Source organism: Malania oleifera, chromosome 5, assembly GCF_029873635.1.
Source record: "Malania oleifera isolate guangnan ecotype guangnan chromosome 5, ASM2987363v1, whole genome shotgun sequence".
Lineage (NCBI taxonomy): Eukaryota > Viridiplantae > Streptophyta > Magnoliopsida > Santalales > Ximeniaceae > Malania > Malania oleifera.
Window position 1 is genome coordinate 102,421,117 of NC_080421.1, and position 21,271 is coordinate 102,442,387.

The 21,271-nt window shown below is 34.1% G+C and overlaps 1 protein-coding gene across 1 annotated transcript; it reads left to right on the plus strand.

The window, feature by feature from the left end:
• The first annotated feature begins 20,240 nt into the window (after positions 1–20,240).
• LOC131156076 (uncharacterized) lies at positions 20,241–20,693 on the plus strand. The gene has a single exon (XM_058109525.1). It carries the CDS (start codon positions 20,241–20,243, stop codon positions 20,691–20,693), a length of 453 nt encoding a protein of 150 aa, XP_057965508.1.
• The last annotated feature ends 578 nt before the right edge of the window (positions 20,694–21,271 follow it).

A 21,271-nucleotide genomic window follows, 5' to 3' on the forward strand; every position in this document is an offset into this window, starting at 1 on the left:
GAATGTATTTCCTTAGTCCCATCTCAAACCTCCGAGCCTTCTTATGCTCATTCGGAACTAAGTACGGCGCAAATCGATATAACTCAATAAATTTGGCTGCATACCTCTACACCGTCAAAGTTCCCTGCATCAGGCCTGAAAACTCATCAGCCTTTGCATCCCAAGTGGAGGCCAAGAAGTATCTCTCAAAAAATACCTCATTAAAGCAGCCCCACGTCATACCAGATGGACCAGCCCTCTGCCTTTTAAGCAGACTCACCGCCGTCCACCAACGTCCTACCTCCCCAGTCAGCTAGAAGGTAGTGTACAAGACCTTCTGCTTCTCAGTGCAGTGGAGGACTTCCAAAATCCTCTCGGTCTTCTCAACATAGTCCTTCTCCACTATTGGATCGAGTCCTTCTATAAATGTCGGAGGGTGCATGCTTGTAAACCTCTCGATGGTACACCCCATATCAGTAGGAGAGCTCTCATGTCTCCTAACACTCCGCCCAATCTCTCAGATCACGTGTCTCGCCAAACCACAAGACACAGAAGGAGACTCATTGCTTGTCGTCTCCTCGGAGCCACTCTCCAAGTTATTATCCTTGGGCTCCATTCTGAAAAAAGAATAGGAATCTATTAGAATTCCTGTATCGTACACAGTTAACACAACCATAGACCTAATCATGTCAACTATTACTCTCACGGGTCTAAGCCTGCCCCGTCACACCGACACGAATCCATCAATGGTTTGCCTTGCCTTTACTGGAATCGTCATCCTAGGAAAACCCAGAATACGGCCGACAAATCCTGGTCTAGCAACATAACAACCGTCGACCAACACTACCCATTCCTACATCCTATACTATGGTATGTACACATTAATACAACTAACCAAGTCTACAAGACCTAGTAACCTGGTTAGCTCTCATACCAAGCCGTCACGCCCTGAACCCACAGATGGGTCCCAGGTGTGAATATAGTAACCTAACCTGTCTCTGTTTCAATTCAAACATGCATGATACAATACAACAAGAGGGTCCGACCCCCTGAGGTACACGGATGCCCTATACACATACACATATACATCCATACTCATCAATTACGAAGCAGAAAATGTTTCATCTATCTATATAACATGCCATACCGGAGTCTGTACAAAGCTAGGATACACATACCCATACAATACTAAGGTTTACCTTCCCATAAATACCATACATACTTCGGGTGTTTACAAAACCGTTGCGACCACCCGATTACAAAACTCGTACCTAGTCAGGCACTAACAGTAGCTAAAGACACCCTTGTTTTCGTTTGCTAGGATGCTAATTATGGCTACCTGATGGACTTGAAAACATTGTACGTATATTCGGGGTGAGACACCTATCAGTAAAGAAGAAAGTAGGTTATATATAAGTGTGTGGCATACTTGTATTATTTTATGCAAAACATAACACTATACAATACAATACAATTCCAAAACATTTCCATACAATTCCAGTATTTTCATAAATGCATTCTAGTACATACAATACCCAAAACATATGGTCAGTGACATCACACTAATATGCAACTACGCTATGAAACCAGAAGCTTCAAGCGGTTACATTGCCAATACGATGTAGCTCACAACAGTACGCAACTACTCCATGAATCCAAAGTTTCACAGTTATTACATTGCCAACACGCAACTACTCCATGAAACCCAAACTTCACAATGATTACATTGCCAATACCGTGTAACTCACACCCTTCGGTGACCATTCGAGATACATAGTGATATTTCACACCCTCGGATATAGAGTCAGACACTCTCCCCCACGGTTTTCACACCGGTACATGGCACAGCGTACGGTAATTAGCCGCCACATAGCTGTTACGACGTACGATAATTAGCCGCCCCTAGCCGATTTCACAAAATCTGGAATCATTTTAGAGTTCACACTCCTATACATATCAGTGTACGGTAATTAGCCGCCACTAGCTATTTTACAAATACTTGGAAAAAATACATACAACCATACATACCACATTTATTTGGTTTACAACAAATCATATCGTTTTCCATTTCAAGTATACAGTTTATGCAAATATGGATAACGGTCATCTCAGTAATACAGTTCAAACAAAATGAATGGTTTTCCAAACAAAGTAAAGATAATACTCGAAATTCCCAAATTTTCCCAAAAATTGTAACATGAAAATCTCGTATTTTACCCGATAGATTTCCCCAAATAAGCTACCAAAACATACATACGATCGTAGCCTACAAGTTTGCCGATCCTAATTTCGAAAATAAACTGAATCCCCTTACCTTAACCCTAATTTCAACTACAAACTCTACGGTCCCCAAAACTACAAACTGAGACTCTAAAACCTACAAACCATAGTATAATACATGCTTACAATTTGTACTACTACACATATTCTGAATCAAAAACGAAAACTGAGCCTTACCTCGATTTTTTCCTAAAACCCAAAAATGCTCAAAATGAGATTCCGATCTACTAGAAACGTAGATAATCCTTCCCTAATCCTTGCAAGAACGTCTGATTTATGAATTAGGAGACGAACAAAGAAAAAATCAAGAGAGAGAGAGAGAGAGAGCTTCGAGTTCTAGAGAGAGAGGGAGAGGATATTTAAGATTACTTAGCTTAGAAGTAATGGAATTGATATTTATAGCCCTTGACTTGGCCGCCCTCATTGACGAATTGGCATCCTTGTCAACGAGTTTGCCACTGCCTTCGTCGACGAAGCGGTGACCTCGTCAACGAGCCTGAAATCCTTGGTTTCTTGAAATCTCTCAGCTTCTCCTTGTCGACAAGCCTCTGAATTTCATCGACGAGAATAGAAGGGGCTTCGTTGATGAACTTTGACCTTATCGACGAATCCTACTCAATTTACCAATTTACCCTTCCTTTACATAATTGATCCATATATCACAGTTCAGATTCTTACATATGATATGTTTGGTCTATGGCCATTCCATAATTCGTACGAAGTCTTTTTAAGAGATTATCTAATCAAAACTCTATTTAGAACATAGCAGGTGGTATTTACTGCCTCAGCCTAGAAGTACTTAGGTAGTTTATGTTCGTTAGGCATAGTTCTAGCCATTTCTTGTATAGACCTACTCTTCCTTTCAACTACACCATTTTGCTATGGTGTTCTAGGAGACGAAAAATTATGAGCTATTCCTAATGAATTGCAGTAGTCTTCCATGCTTTGATTGTTAAATTCTTTACCCCTATCACTTCAGATTTTAGTGACAGTATAACCCTTTTCATTTTGAATTTTCTTACACATATTTATGAATTGTTCACACGCTTCATCTTTGTGACCTAAAAATAGGACCCATGTATATCTTGAATAATCATCAACTATGATGAATGCGTATGATTTTCCTCATAAACTCTGAATTGGGTTTGGACCAAATAAATCTAAGTGTAGCATTTGATGTGGCCTCGTAGTAGAGATTTCTTTCTTCTTCTTAAAGCTCATTCTTACTTGTTTTCCTAATTGGCATGCATCACAAATTTTATCTTTCATGAATTTTGTCTATTGCAATCCCTTAACTAATTCTTCCTAAACAAGTTTAGATATTAAATCCATGTTTGTGTGTCCTAGTCTCCTATGCCAAATCCAACTAATCTCATTTATAGCAAAAAAACACGTAACATGTTGAAAAGTAAGGTTATCAAGGCTAGTGATGTATACATTTTCATGACAATCAGCAGTAAACAATATTTTGTTTTCAGATTTGTTCTCTACAGTGCATTTGTCATGTCCAAATGAGACTTTATAACCTTTATCACATAGTTGACATACACTCAATAAGTTATGTTTTAGTTCATCAACTAACAACACATTATCAATGACAAGTAAAGGTTCCTTACCTACTTTACCAACTCCAATGATTTTACCTTTATAGTTATCCCCAAATGTAATGAATCCTTCATCTTTGGATATGATAAATGCTAATTTAGCTTTATCTCCTGTCATGTGTCACGAGCATCCATTATCCATATACCACTTGTCCTTTGAGAAGGACAATCTCAAGCACATCTGCAAGACAAATCAGATAACTACTTTTGGTACCCAGATTTTCTTGGGTCCATGGGGATTAGTACTAGATTCTCCCTTGACTTTCCAGACTTTCTTCAGTTTGACATCTTTATTTTTGAAAGGACTATCAAATTTTATATGACCCAACCTCTTACATTTAAAACATGTAATATTTCAATGATAGTCTTTAGTTGGAACATACGATTTTGACTTTCTTACAAAATATCCCATTTAGAGATGTTTCCATTTTAGATTCTCCTTCCCATTAAAAACAAGACCTTCCTTCTCTAGGGAATTTCTTTGTACTCCTAAGAGCTTTTCAAAATTATTTTGATCATCGGTAATTTACAAATAATCTTAGATTTATCTTTCAAATTCTTTTCTAACTCCTCAATTTTCAAATCCTTGTCTTTCATGAGAGATGCATGAGATTATTTTTGACGTTCAACTAATTTTGAAAATTTTTTCAATTTTAATTTCAAATCATAATTTTTCTTATTCATTTTCTCAAGAATTTTAAGGGTGTACAAATATTCCTGATGCAATTCATCATACGAAAGCATGCTATTTTCATTTTTTGAATCACTTGAATAGTAAGATGAAGCAGAGCGAAAGGATTGTACCTCATGATCATCGTGTTCCATCAGACATAGATTCGCCATCTCATCATCACTGGATTCATATTTCGAACTACTGGTACTGTATGTGTCCCAACCCACTTTTAGAGCCTTCTTCTCCATCTTCTTCTTAGACCCTTTCTTTAATTGGGAACAATCTGGCTTGATGTGTCTGAATTCTCTATAGTTATAACACATGGGAGGATAATCTTTTTGCTTCCTTCTGCTTGACTCTCTCTTTTCTGCTTTTGAGCCCTTGAATTTTCTGGTGTATATCTTATTCTTTCTCATGAACTCTCCAAATCTCTTGGTGATGAGTGCCATGTTGTCATCTAATTTCGAATCACTTCCCTCACTGGAGTAGTGAGATAATGCCTTAAGTGCTATGGCTTTCTTTGCTTTACTTTGCTCATTCTTCCTCTCGTTTATTGCAAGCTCATAGGTGATGAGCGATCCAATTAGTTTATTAACAGACATCTCCTTGAGATTTCTCCCTTCTGCTATTGCAGTAGCTTTAGCTTCCCAAACTAGGGGTAGTCCCCTGAGTATTTTCCTGATTAACTCATAAGTAGGGTAAGATTTACCAAGAGCATTTAAATAATTTGTGATGTGTGTGAATCTAGTGTACATGGATTAAATAGATTCATTAGCAGTCATTTTAAATGCTTCATACTCACTTGTGAGCATGTCTATCCTACTAACTTTTACTTCCTCAGTACCTTCATACATAACTTCTAATTTTCTGAAATCTCTTTTGCAGAGTTACATGCCAATACCCTATTAAATTCATTTACATCTAGTGCATAGAATAGCAAGTTCATCGCAGTAGCATTTATTTGTACCGATTTCCAATCTTCCTCTGTATACTCATCTTCAGTTTTAGGTACATTTACATTATCAATACTTTCATGGGAACAAGATTTCCCTTAGTAACTATTTTCCATACCTTTCAATCTACATTTAATAGGTATATGCTCATCCTACGTTTCCAATAGGTGTAATTACTACAAAATATTGGTGGTCTAGTGGATGAGTGTCCCTCGCTGAATGGAGTTACACCGATGTGTGCCATGTGATCTTTTTACAAATGAACAATTAAGTCTATGTAAACCCACTCTGATTCCAAATGTTAATTTAAGTATAATCCCAAGAGGGGGGGGTGAATTGGGTATTTTCAAAATCTTTTAGATTATTTACCACTTAATCCCTATTTATAAATTTAATAAATTGTTTGCAGGGGTTTAAGACTGATTTAAATTATTATACCAATGAATTTTTTCACCCAATTAATTGTCAAGTGCGTGTGGGGTTATTCGACATACACATGCAAGATAGATATTGAAATGCATTGCAGAAAATAAAAAGGAAGTAAAGGAAGGGAGAAGAAAAACACAATTTTTAGGAGGTTCAACCAACCCGACTTACGACCTCGCCTTGAGCAACCCACTCAAGGATTCCACTAAATCCCCGCTCCTTCAACCGGGATGGAGCTTCCCTTGCATCTGCTTCTTGCAAGAGGCACAACTTCCTCCTCACCTGGTTCACAACCTGAACCGGGATTACAATATATAATGTCAAATCTGCAAAACAACTTAAGATTCGCTTGTAACAAAGCTAGTGAGTACAATTGAAACCTAACACATATGCATATGATGAAACTTGAAGCTCAGTATGTATGTAACGATACAATTGTTATATGAAAGATATGCTTCAAACAATTTCCCTTTTATCAAATCTCCTAAATAATGATATGAGTACAAGCTTTAGAGAAACTAGGGTTCTAGGTCAACTTGCTAAATGCACAAATATCATATGTGAACCTATCAAAGGATTTGTCTTGAATATTATAACGATTTAAATCAATAAGCTTTCTTCCAAATATTCAACCACAATATGATCTTTGTAATATGCAAATATATATATATATATATAAAAGATATGATTTCCAAAGATCAAAAACCTCATATAATATTTTTCAGAAAATATCCCTCAATAATATATATATATATATATATATATATATATATATATAGCTATGAACACTAAGGATATTCAATCAAGTAGTTTTGTAATATAAAAAAATATCAAGTCTTTAAATGAAAACTCACTTGAATCAAATAGGAAAAATAGGAAAATGTTCAATTTATAGACGGCATACTGCCGAAATTTAGGTAGAACTTTTCCCAAGAATGAAGCCATGTACTAGAATAAATTTTGATAAAATGCATGTTACGTGAACTTTATAATTATTTTTATAATGCATGTAAAATAATTAAATAACTAGCTGGTGCGTGTTGAATTTTAAAATGGTTTGCGCTAAATTGAGAAAAATGCAGTCTTCATGCTCATTTCCTAGGATGCCAGACAATTGAATAGGTCAGTACATGTAAAATCCAAACCACTAGATATTTTGAAGATAAGTACACATTTTTTTGTGTGTCTTAGGATGAACTAGTTCATAGACACCATTTGGTCCTAATTCCTAGGTTATGTTCTTCATGTTGGACTTGAATGGTTTGCAATCATGCCATAAGTTTTAAGTCTATCTGACTAGTAATTTCACATGACTCGGGGGGAGCATTCATTCTATTCACACTCATTGAGCATTTTGAGTTGTGTTATTCCTTTTAATCCCCTATTGCATTACTTTTGAATATAGTCTTGATTGACTATCATGCTTTTAAAATGAAATGCAATATGCCATGCATATGTGCTGAATGATTAATATTTGTTGCATATTGAAATTCTTAGAAAGGATGAATATATGAGGAACGTTCTTAAAAGACTATCATCGTCGTTGAGCTATAATGCAAGTATGTGTGCATGCAAATATAGAGGGGGAGCTTAAGCCCCACTCATAATAACAATAAATAAGTACTTAATGTCAATAATCTCTTGTATGCTAAGTAATATTAAGAAGGATGAACATGTGATGAATGTACTTGAATGAAATTCATCCTTGAGCATAAATGCACTTATGTATGCCTGAGACTATACCGGGGAGTTTAAACCCCATCTTTGAAAAAGGATTAGAATCACCTGACCCATGGACTCACATTATTTTTATTGTTTTTTTTTTTTTTTACTTTTTGAGTCCAAAGCCTTTCTAAATACCTTGAACATCATATCCTATCTCTACTGACTATCTTTGATACGGATTGTTTCGGGTACACATGAACACCATGCTTGACTTATTGTTTGACTTTTAGTGCATGTGTGTTTAGGGTAATTTTATTGGAGAAATTTATTTGTCTAACATATATCCAGTAAAATCTGAAAAGAGTACTTATACTGTTTAAACTCTTAAACTTTCAAAATTTGTTTCAGTATAAGTTGCTAATAGATTATAAGCATGTATTCAAAATTGATAGGGGGAGCATCTTTTCTTTAAATGTCTATCTTGTTATGCTCACCAAATTTTTAGCTTAGATGTGTGTTAGTTCATTGTGTCATGTTCTTTACTGTAATGTTTTTATTGAATATCATAAATGAAAATATTTTTGATTTGCCATAGTTTTTTTGTTCTTGCCATATGATCTAGTTTTAATTTGTCTAAATCATTGTGGGATCTATATGGTTGGTTTTTATGGTTATATTATTGATTGCACTTAAATGACATACTAGAAAAACATTGCTTGCTTGATCTTTAAAATTAAAGTTTCTTTTTCAGTAAGCATCAGCCTCAGTGTTTATTGACAACCATAAGGGGATATTTTTAACCACTAATATCATTCAAAATTATAATAGATTAAGGTTTGATATAAAAGTAAAAATTGAATTTATATAGAATACATCTTGTTTCTTACTTGTGTACTTAAATGCTTTCATGACTTATATAGAACTTATATATATGCAAGTCATTTCAATGTGTTACGAATCCCACATATGCTCAAACCTTAATCTATTATAATTTTGAATGATACTAGTGGTTAAAAATTATATAAACTACACAAATAAATTATATCGAGCATCCTACTACCTTTTGTATCTATTTTAATATATAGGCTACTATTGTTGGCCTAACAAGACTTAATCTCGTTTTGATGATAACAAATTAAGATTATTAAGTGTGCTTTCATCTTAAGTTTCAGGAATCAAGTAATGTACAAAATAATTAAAGTGATCCTACTTGAAGAGGTTGAATGATGCTTAGACTTGAAGTTACAAGTCATGAGGAATATGAAGCGTATTGAAAAGTTGATCAAAGCTCGTATAGTTATATATTGAAGGTATATGACATGACAACTTAGGAATTTATTAGCATTTATTGTTTTAGAGTCTCATGTAAGTATTTCTAAGTTCAATATTGTGTTTGAAGCTTTTAGGATTAAACTTTGACTTAGAGACTTGATTTAGAACATGGAAAATATTTGTATAACGTCTAAAATACTTTTCAAAGTTAACAAAACATAAGTTTTGGAATCAAAATGTGAAAAACACTAAGTAGTTTAGTGGTCAAGCGACTGATATGCTACTGCTAGCGTTAATAAGAAAACAAAGCAGGATCAGGCGACTAAACTCTTGGGGTCAAGCGACTGAACTACTACTGCTTGTTCTGGTGCACTATTTTGATTAAGTTTAGGCGACTGACCTCATGGTTCAGGCAACTGAAGTCTATGTTTTAAATGTCTAACAGCGCTGATTTTCTTTCCAAATTCAAATGATTTGGTTTCCAAACTTAGAGAAGATGGTAACAATCTTTCATACTCTATATAAAGATTACTTTTTTGCAAATTAGGGTAACCAATACTCATACATACAATTCAAATTCTTGCTCTACTATTGATATTCTCTCTGACAATCTGCTATGAGTTTTCGCTAAAATCCCTAGACGAAATTTTGATTTGATTTTCTCAATTCTCCATCCTATAATCAAAATACCTTAGAAGTCTTTGTGAGTTTCAATTCTATATTGATTATTTGAAGTATATAGTGCTTTAACTTGTCCAATTTCTACTATACTGAGAGTGTTTATCTTGTACGAATATCTTGTATTGTTGTTTTTACAACTTTGACGGTTTAGGGTTTTGAATCGTTGCCTAGCGAGAGGGCGTTCTCGTTAGAGAGGGATCTCCACCTACCAACAGAGAGAGGGATACTTCACCTATTGAACAAAGTGGTAAAGGCAATCCTTATAGCAAGTTGCTTGAAAATTTAGACAAGTATTGTTACTTGAATCTGTTTGTGGTTGGCTGAGGTACACTACAAAAAATAAGGTTATTAGTAAAGAATCAAAGTCGTCACTAATAATCACAAAATCATCACTAATAGTGTTAGTGACGAATTTATAAGTATTAGTGACGATTTTAGATTAGTTGCTATATCTGCCGTTACTAATTATTATTAGTGATGAATTTTGAAACCGTCACTAAAACCCTAATACCGTCACTATAAATTCTACATTAGCTCGACTCAAAATCTTCACTAATAGTAGGGCACTAGTGACGAATTTCAAAATTGTCACTAATAGTATAGTATTAGTGAAAGATTCCAAACTGTCATTAATAGTATGGTATTAGTGAAAGATTCAAAACCATCACTAATAGTAGGGCATTAGTGACGAATTTCAAAACCGTCACTAATATTCTATTATCCATGACGGTTTTGAATCATTCACTAATACTATACTATTTGTGACGATTTTGAAATTCACCACTAATGCCCTACTATTAGTGACGGTTTTGAATCATTCACTAATACTTAAAATATGGACAATTATTAGTGATAGTTTTAAAACCGTCACTAATAATTTTAAAATTAATTACTTTTTGATCATTATATTCTGTAAAAATCTATAATTACATTTTTGCATATATAACATTAAACCATAATTACTACAAAATTCATAAGTTATTCAAAATTCTAATTCAAATACAGATATATTATACAAATTCAATTAAAATATAGAAATTCCATCTATTCGGATAACTAAAAAATATTTAAAAAGTTAAATTCAAATACAAATACATTATACAAATTCAAATTAAAATACAGAAATTCCATTAGTTCAGATAAAAAAAAAAATTTGTTGGCCAAATGAGGCTTTTCAATCTTATTTTGATGATAACAAATGACACTGGTATAGCTTGCTTGTTGAGTGATTTTTTTTTTTCAAGAATATATATCTCAACACAAGAGAAAAAAGCTATAAATTAAAGTATCATCAAGAGAACAAGCTGTGCATTTTTATTATGTCAAGAGAAAGCTTCAACAAATCTTTTTAAGCAACAAAGAAGAAGACTTGAAGTCTCAGTACTTCAAAGCTTAAAGATAAAAAGGGACTTGAAGTCAAGAGGCTTATCAAAGACTTGAAGCATCATGTTTAAGAAAAGTTTGATGTAAGTACTTCATATCAAGTGACAATTTAAAAAATATGAAGCTCTTTAAGGGACCAATATAAACTTCAGAAACTCATTTTTAAATCCCTAAAATATTTTATGAAAAATCAAATCATAAGTGTAAAGTTAAAATGGAAAAATGAAAAAGAAAATCCAGTCTTTTGTCTGCCTAGCCGACTGACTTAACTAAGGCAAAATTACCCAGTCGAGTGATTACGCGTCAAAACTGCGTAATTGGGCATCTTAACCCGGGGTTTACTGTTTATATTTTTAATTAAATGTCCAAAATTATCCAATATTTTAATAAAGTTCCAAAATTATCATTCTTGAGTTTTAGTGTGTAATTTATGAATTTTTGGTAATATTTTATCGTAGGGAAATTTTCAGGAAACAAAATCGACACCTGTTCGTATTTCATGCATAACTTTTCCGTCCAAACTCTGATCGAGATGATTCACATTTTTGAAGAATGAGGAAAATATTATCTACAACTTTTGTGTTTTTAGTTTTATGAGAAACGGGCTCCAAGAGGGTCAAATTTGGCTAAGAACGCAGAGAGCAAAGATGAAGAAAAAATAAAAAAAAATAAAAAATAATAAAACCATGTTTTGATGTGACCCGGCCATGCATGGCGGGGTCGGGTTAGCTCCAGCGGGTCCTAGGGCAGCTTCTTTCCCCCATCCCTATTTAATCCCCTTCTCTCCCCTGCACACGGTGTGCCCTACGTACCATCTTCTTCCTTCTCCTTTCGTTTCTTTTCCCTTCTTTTCTTTTTCCTTTCCCTAAACTCTTTCTCAACTTCCCTATTCACTCTCTTCCTCTCTCATTCTCTGCCTTTCCCTATCTCCCTTTCTTTGTCCCTCTTCCATCTACTCCCCCTCTCTATTTTTTTAATTTTCCAGCAACCTGAACAGCCCCAGCTTCGGCTTCTAGCACAGCAACACCAGCCCGAGACCTCTTGCTACCACAGCTCCTCTTACAAACAGCTGAGCTTCTCAAGCCACCTGCAACATCTCTTCCATCCATCTGTTCCAACACCAAGCCAAGTAGAGCACACCCCCTGTTCCACCACGCTCTCGGCCTTCCACATAACAACAGCTGCAGCTCTCGGCCACTTCTCCACTAGTCCACGGCATAGCAGAGCAAGCCGCAGCAGAACACCAGGAGGACCCGAGAGTTTCTCCATCCTCACAGCTTGCCATGGCTCTCTCTCTCTCTCTCTCTCTCTCTTATTTCTTTATTTAGTAATACTGATGTTTTGATTTGTTAATGTTATTTAAAAAAATCTGGATTTTAATGTTTTATTCTTATTGTAGTAGCTATTTAATTTTTTTTTATTTTGTTTTGTTTTGCGGTGGAGTGGTTTATTTCCGTAAATTTGGTAATTCTAAAAATATATGTATAAAAGAATAAAAAAAAAAGTGTTTTGGTTCAAAGAAATTAGGCTAGTCATCTTTTCAAGATTTAATTTTTATTTTTCGAAGCTTGATTTAGTTTAGGGTCGGTGTTTATTAAAGTTTGTGTTTTTATCGTGTTTTGTTTTCATTTAATTCATTAATAATTTAGTTTTAATTCAAGGTCCTTCTTGTTAAAGGTTCAATTTTTATTGTATGCATTTGTGTCCGATTGAGTTTCCATTGCATGTTTTAATTCCTTATTTGTAGTTGCCATATTTTATAATGCATGTTTAGGTATTTCCTTAAGTAGACTGGAATTTCCATACTTGTTTTTTTAATTTAGTGAATGTTAGTTTTAGGGTTTTTAAATTATGTGCCATTTAATTCGTCAGAAGTAAAATTGAACAACCTTGAAAACTCTGAATCTGAACCAAGTTCAATGCATTTTTATTTTCAATTGGACGAACGTAAATTTTGAGATTAAATGCATTCCCTGAGGAGACGATCTAACCCTTGGGCTTAATATTACACGACATAACTCTTATACTTGGGATAGCTTCCGAGCTGCTCATTTTTCGAGTGAGTCATCGGCTGACTCAAAATGAACTATGTTTTGCCAGGCGGCTGACAATTTCTTGAAATAATTTTTGGGAGATAGAGTTGTGCCAATCACCTATCCAGGTGACTAACCTTGTGATTTTTTAACTACCTAGTCGCCTGTCCAACCAACTGACTCCACAGGTTTTATTTTTTTTAAACTCCAATAAGCAAATTTCAAAAATTGGTTTTTCAAAATATGAACATTGAAAAAACTTGGAGACCACTCAAAGATACTTGGGGAACAAGGAAACTAAGCCAAGAATGCCAATAAATACTCCTTGAAACTCAAGAATTTTATCATTCAAGCAATTACTCAACTCTTTTGAAATTAAAGCATTCAGTCTCACAAAGCTTTCTATTGCTCACACTTCATATGGGAGAAAAGTTCTGAAACTCTGTTGAAATATCAAAGCCAAGATACATACTCTGAGTTTGATTATTCAAAACAAACTCTTGGTGATCTCTAAACACTTGCGCTTCATAGTTTCTTTATTGTTTATTTGATTAAAGCATTGATTGTGCTCTAACTTGTACAACTTTACTCTATCTCAAGACTCTCTTTTGTACACAGATTATTATAGCAATCTCTTTGTATTATTGATGGTTCAAGGCTTGTTTGAATCATTGTACCGAGTGAGGATTGTTCACTTGGAGAGGTTTCTCTACCTGAAAGAAGGATTTTTGTAAAGGCTTGCTCTGCTAGGTAAAGAGCATACGTAGTGGAATCCTTTGGTCGAATTGACCAGAGGCGAGGACGTAGGCTCGGAATAAGCCGTACCTCGTAAGTCTCGGTATTCTTCTTCTCCTTACTCTCTTTACTTTCTACATTATATACTATGTATATCAAGTGCAGGTTGCAGGGTTTATACATCATATTCAAGGAAGTCCATTGATTTAAGAAAGTAAGTTTTTATTAACCGTTTGCAGAAACCCAAGAGCGAGTACATTGGTTAATTTTAGAAAATCGTGGTTAAGGGATAAAGCAATAAAAATTCATTCAAAATAGGCTTGGCAAAACAGCTGCAGGACTTCTATCAAAGGGAAAAATTATTTTTGAATGATTGGTTGAGTTTTATATATGATCGGATTGTATTTTGTTTTAAGTTTGTAGTGTGATTTGGTTTAAATTGCAAATTGATTAATTCACTTTGAGAGTCTTGAATTACAACAAGTAAGAATAAAAAGAAAAATAATTAGTTTAATCTAAATAAATCAATTTACCCCTCTCGTGGTTGCTATCCTAAATTTGTATTGGTATCAGAGCCTAATTATAGTAACTCTTAACAAGAAACTATAAAAAGATCAAATGACAAATATAGCAGTAGGACCCTTTGGTGATGGCTAATCCTCAACTCGTCCACTAATCTTTTGTGGACACAATTACACCTTTTGTAGAAAGAGAATGCAAATTTATCTCCAACACATGGATTGGAAAGCATGAGAAGTAGTTATGGATGGAGACCTTATTCCCACCAAGAGAGTTGATGGAAAACATATTCCAAAATAGAAAAAAGATATGATTGATTCAGACTATAAGATGCTTCAAATTAGCTCAAGTGCTACAAATACTTTATACTTGCTCTAGATGCTAACAAATTTAATAGGGTCATAACCTACAAAACGGCCAAAGAAATTTGGGACAAACTAGAAGTAACATATGAATGAGCGATTGATGTTAGAGACAATAGAATAGACATGTTGACAAGCGAATATGAAGCATTCAAGATGAATTCAGATGAAACTATATCAAGTATGTACACCAAATTTAGCCACATAATAAATTCATTAAGTGCCTTAGGCAAACTTATACTACCTACGAAATGATTAGAAAAATTCTAAGAGGCCTTCCCTCTATATGGGAACCAAAGACAACGACTATCACAGAAGGTAAAAACCTTAAGACCACCTCTTTAGATGAACTCATAGGTTCACTTCTTACCTATAAAATGACCTTAAAAGAAAGGAATCCTGAAGCAAAGCATAAAAAATCCATTGCACTAAAAGCGTCTAGCCACAGCTTTAGTGAAGAGGAAAGTGAAACAAGTGACTTAGATCAAGATGAATTTGTATTCATCACTAAGAGACTAGGTAAGTTCTATAGAAAGAATAAAAGATTTCCTAGAAAGTTTAATAAAAAGAAACCTGAAAAAGGAGAGACAAGTAGGAAATAAAATAAAAGTAAGAATGAACCTCCAATGTGTTATCATTGCAAGAAACCAGGGCATATCAAACCGGACTGTCCGTTGCTCAAGAAAGAAAATAAGAAAAAGAATGAAGCTTTGAAGGCTACTTGGGATGATTTAAGCTTAAGAAAAACAGAAAACTAATCAAGCGAACAAGAGATGGCAAATATGTGCTTGATGGCAAATGAAAAAGAGGTAAACTCCTACTATTCCTCTACAAAATCTTACAATGAGTTGTGTGATGAGTCATGTGACAGCATACCTTCCTATAAGGAATTGCAAACTAAGTTGTTTTCTTTGCATAAGAGATTCATAAAAATTTCCAAGAGAAATATAACTTTGAAAGATCAAAATAAAGAACTATTAAAGCAACTTGAATCATTCAAAATCATTGAAAAAGAAAATGACTCTTGTATTGAAAAGTTAGAAGAGGAAGTAAATAAAGTAATTCAAGAATTAGGCAAAACTCATAAAGAAAATTTGAATAAAAAAGATTGAGAAGTAAATGAACTTAAGAAATTAGTAAACGAAAAGAAGAAAATTATATATAACTTTACTTTGGTAAAGATAATTTTGAAAAAATGATTGGACAACAAAGGCTTCATGGCAATAAAGAAGGAATAGGATATAATGGTAAAACAAATAAAAAGAATAAGAAATTATACATGGGATACTTCGTCAAGGAAGCCAAGCATTATGCTAGCACTTCCTCAAATAACAAATATAAACACACCACTTGCTATATGTGCAAGACTAAAGGTCATGTAATGTTCAATTGCCCACTAAAAAGAAAGTATGTTAAAGTACAAGGAGAATGGAAAGTTAATAATGGAACTAACAACAAAACAAGAAAGTTAAAATCATTTGGGTTCCAAAGACTAACACAATGAATCCTCCATTGTAGGTTTGTTTTAGGAAAACACTATCAACGGATAAGTAGTACTTGGACAACGGGTGTTCAAGACATATAACTAGCGATAAGACCAAGTTTTCCTCTCTAAGACAAAAGGGTGGAGGATATGTCACCTTCAGCGACAATGCCAAAGGTAAAATTATTGGCATCGGGAAAATAGATAAAGAACCTTCTCTTACCTTTGATAATGTATTATTAGTAGACAGATTAAAACACAACCTTTTGAGCAATTAAGTGACAAATGGTTTGAAATAATCTTTAAGAAAGAAAAATGTGTTATCCAAAATCCTAAGGAAAATAAAACCTTGTTTATAGCTCATAAGATAAATAATGTTTATTGTATAATCCTTGAAAATCTAGTGAATCAAAAGGTGACTTGCTTGGCACCAATGAATGAAATGAGTTGGTTATGACATAGGAAATTGGGGCATGCTAGCATGGACCTACTATCCAAATTATCAAAGAAAAATCTTGTAAAAGATTATCAAATACCAAATTCATAAAAGACAAGATGTGTGATGCATGCCAAAAGGGAAAGCAAGTCAAAACAAGTTTCAAAGAGAAAAAATTCATATCCACTAAAAGACCCCTAGAACTTTTGCACCTTAACTTATTTAGTCCAACTAGAACCCTAAGCCTAGGAGGTAAGCAGTATGCCTTCATAATAGTAGATGACTATTCAAGATTTACTTGGGTATTATTTTTAGCAAATAAAGATGAAGCTTGTAATATGCTAATCACCTTATGCAAGAAATTACAAAATGAAAAATGTTATAATGTAATAAGTTTTAGAAGTGATCAATGAAAGGAGTTTAAAAACAAAGAAATTGAAAAATTTTGTGATGAACATGGGATAAATCATAATTTTTCAACACCTAGGACACTGTAAGAAAATGGAGATGTTGAAAGAAAAAATAAAACCCTACAAGAAATGGCAAGAATAATGCTAAATGAAAATAATCTACTTAAATATTTTTGGGCAGAAACTGTAAATGCAGCATGCTACTTTGTAAATGGGGCATCTATAAGATCAAGTATAGACAAAACACCATATGAACTTTGGAAAGGTAGGAAACCAAATATTTCTTACTTTCATGTATTCGGATGCAAATGCTTTATTCTTAATACCAAAGACGATTTAGGAAAATTCGATGCAAAATTTGATGAAGGAATCTTCTTAGGTTATTCTACAAATAGTAAAGCTTATAGGATCTACAATAAAAGAACTCTCACTATTATTGAATCAATACACATAAGTTTTGATGAATCAAATAATAATAAAGCCAAGGCTGATGAAAAAGAAGATACTTCACAAAAAGAAGAAGAACTTGAAATAAAAGAAGAAAACAATAATGAAGCTCCAAACGAAAACATCATAGAAAATCTAGAATTACCTAAACAATGGAGATATGTTAAAAGTCACCCAAAATATCAAATTATTGGTGAGACATCAAAAGGTATAACCACTAGAACTTCATTGAAAAATATTTGTAACCATTATGCCTTCTTATCTCAAGATGAACCCAAAAACATTGAAGAAGCCTTAAAAGATGATTATTGGATTATAGCTATGAGGAGGAAATAAATCAATTTGAAAGAAGTTAAATGTGGGAACTTATACCTAAACCCAAAGATAAATCAATCATAGGAACTAAATGGGTATTCAGGAATAAAAAAGATGAAAATGGGGTAGCATTAAGAAATAAAGCTAGGCTGGTAGCACAAGGATCTAATCAAGAAGAAGGAATTGATTATGATGAAACCTCTGCTTCTGTAGCTAGAATGGAAGCACTCAGGATGCTCTTAGGTTATACAACTCATAAAGATTTCAAGCTATATCAAATGCATGTAAAAAGTGCATTCTTAAATGGTTACATAAATGAAGAAGTATATGTCAAACAACTTCCAGGTTTTGAAGATACACAAAATTCAAGTTATGTATTTAAATTGACAAAAGCATTGTACGGTTTGAAACATGCTCCTAGATTTTGGTATGAAAGACTTAGTAAATTCTTACTTAAAAATGAATTCTCAGGAGGAAAGGTGGATAGCACCCTATTGATTAAAAACAAAAACAAAGACATGATGATTATCCAAATATATGTGGATATCATATTTAGGGCTACAAATGAAGTTCTATGTAAAGACTTTGCCACATGTATGCAAAAAGAATTTGAAATGAGTATGATGGGGGAGTTAAATTATTTCCTAGGACTTCAAATTAAACAAGCTAAAAATGGAACGTTTATACTAAATACATTAAAGATATGCTTAAAAAGTTTGATATAGAACAAAGTAAACCAATAGGAACCTCGATGAGTACTTCAACTAGCCTCGATAGAGATGAAAAAGGAAAACAAGTAGATACAAAACACTATAGGGGAATAACTGGTAGTTTACTATATTTAACCGCTAGTAGACCCGATATTATGCTCAGTGTATGTATGTGTGCAAGATTTCAATCAGCACCTAAAGAATCACGTCTAACAGCAATTAAAAGAATACTTAGGTACTTACTAGGAACACTTGATCTAGGTTTATGGTATCTAAAAGATACTGATTTTAAAATGATAAGTTATTCTGATGCTAATTATGCTGGATGTAAAGTTGATAGAAAAAGTAAAAGTGGCACATGTCACTTTCTTAGACAATCCTTAGTGTAATGTTTTTCAAAGAAACAAAACTTCATAGCTTTATCAACCGCCGAAGCTGAATATGTAGCAGCCGGAAGTTGTTGTGCACAAATACTATATATGAAACAACAATTAAAATACTTCAATCTGGATTACAAAACAATACCAATAAAGTGTGATAATACAAGTGTGATTAATATATAAAAAAAAATCCTATCTCACACTGAAGAACCAAGCATTTAGATATAAGGCATCACTTTTTAAGAGATCATGCTAAAAAAGGAGACATAACTCTCGAATTTATACATATACATGATCAATGGGCAAATATATTTACTAAACCTCTCACAAAAGATAGATTTATAAATATTAGGAGAGAGCTAAGTCTATTGCACAATATAGAAATTGAGTGAAGAATGAACAAAAAGGATGAAGTCAGCCGAATGGCTCTAGACCCAGCCGACTGACTAAATGTTTAATATTCGAAACAGAGAGCAGTCAGCCAACTGGCTCCCGAACCAACCAACTGACTGATAGAAAACCCTAACTTTATTTATAAAAATATGAGTCATTTACGTGGTCAACCAACTGACCTATGGTTTCCTCTCAGCCGTACATTCTACCTCTTCCTCTCCTCTATTCTTCTTTCTCAAAATATCATCAAAGATCCACCTCCAACACCGAAAAATCATCAAAATGCCAAGGATCAAGTCCGTTGGAAGCAAGAAAGCATCTACCTCCTCGCAGCAACACACTGAAGATATAGCCATTGAATAATGGCTCATGGCTCCTCATGCTAAAACCTTCTACAACAATCAACTAAGCATGAAGGAACCTCTTCTTGGTAAAATCCTTGACACTTCCTTCTTTTCCTTTGATTTTCCACACATCCTTTCATTATTCGAAACTCTTGGATGGAAAAACTTCATACTATTCCAAGCCAAGGGTCACTTCCCGACTCTTATCAAACTTTTCTATATGAATCTTACTCGAGAAGTAAATGGGTTTTCAACAAAAATCATGTGGAAGTCCATATCTCTTACACCGAAATCACTTGCAAAAATTTTTCATATACCAAATGGCAAGTTTAGATGTCCTACTTTTGGAACGTCTTGGATTTACAAACAAGACTTCACTCCGGAATAATTTCTTCCTTTGGTATTGGAACATGCCCCTATTTCATTTGAAGGTCCTCCCTTATATAAACACCTAAATCTTTAGGCTCAAATACTGCAGAAAATCATCACATATAACATCCTTCCTCAAGAAGGATCTCATGCCTATATTTCTTATGCTGATTGCTTTGTTTTCTGGTGCTTGCTTAAGGACAAGAAGCTGGACTTACCAAGCCTTATGCTTCAATGGATGATCACACGTGTAGAGGCACGATGAGTTACCTCGCATTATGGAGGAAATCTAAATATGCTTTTTACCAAATTACATATATCCTCATCATTTGATCTTTTAGTCAAACGTACTCACTATGATATTTTTAACTCTACTACTCTTAAGTTGATGGGATATGAAAAACACAATGATGAATTGATTCTTAAAGGAAGTGGAGGTCAAGCACCTCCTCCTCCTCCTGTTGCTGAACCCCATGCTTGGTTCAATCCATTTTATCAGCAGTTTACCAGTTTTAGTCAAAACATGCAAATCGAACTTCACTCTCTTCAAACCAACTTCTCTTCTTTTCAAGCAAATTATTCCTCACTTGATAAACATGTTTGTCGCATTGAAAAACACCTTGTTAGTTCATCTCGTCCTTCAAATCCTATGGATATTAGTTCAGCTTCTTCGAGTAATGATGGAAGTGATGAAGAGGATTCTCAAGATGGCAACAATGATGATGAGGCAAACACCGAAGAAGAATATGAGGAAGGTGAAGCTAATGAATCAGGCGAAGAAGAAGAAGAAGAAGATGAAGATGAAGATGAAGATGAAGCTGATGATAATCGATTTCCTTGAAAAACTGTTTTTATGTTGATATTGTTGACCTTATAGGTCACGTCCAGTTTTGATAATGACAAATACTCTTGTATTTAATAAATATCTAGTTCATGTGCAGGTTCACATTAGTAGATCATTAATGGCACGTGAAAGCTTAAAGCTTGAAGACAAATTCATGCACTTGATTGTAATATTTTTGTAGTAAAATTTCTTTGTAATAGTAATTAGGGTATTCGGTTTGTAATAAGCACACACATCACATGTATGGTTTATTTTGTGAGCTCAAACCAATCATAATGCAAAATGACCTTAGAGTGACCTTAGGGTGGTCGACCGACACCGGACTTTTTCGGTATCTTAAAGTTGGACCCCCAGTGATCCTAGGACACACACATTTACACATATGTTTGTTACGAACTTCATTAGGGTTTGTATGCTTCAAGATTGGACTGAAATGCACATATGGTACACTTTCAGTCGACCAGTACAGTCAGTTCATTTTGGCCTGGTCGACCGAACCGGGTAGTTCAAAAAGCCATGGTCAATCAAAACCTCCCTGGGTCAAAAGTTTGACCATCTGGTCGACTAACCACTTT

Coding starts and splice junctions, on each gene's coding strand:
- LOC131156076 (XM_058109525.1), top strand. CDS start 20,241: ATGGGATATGAAAAACACAATGATGAATTGATTCTTAAAGGAAGTGGA.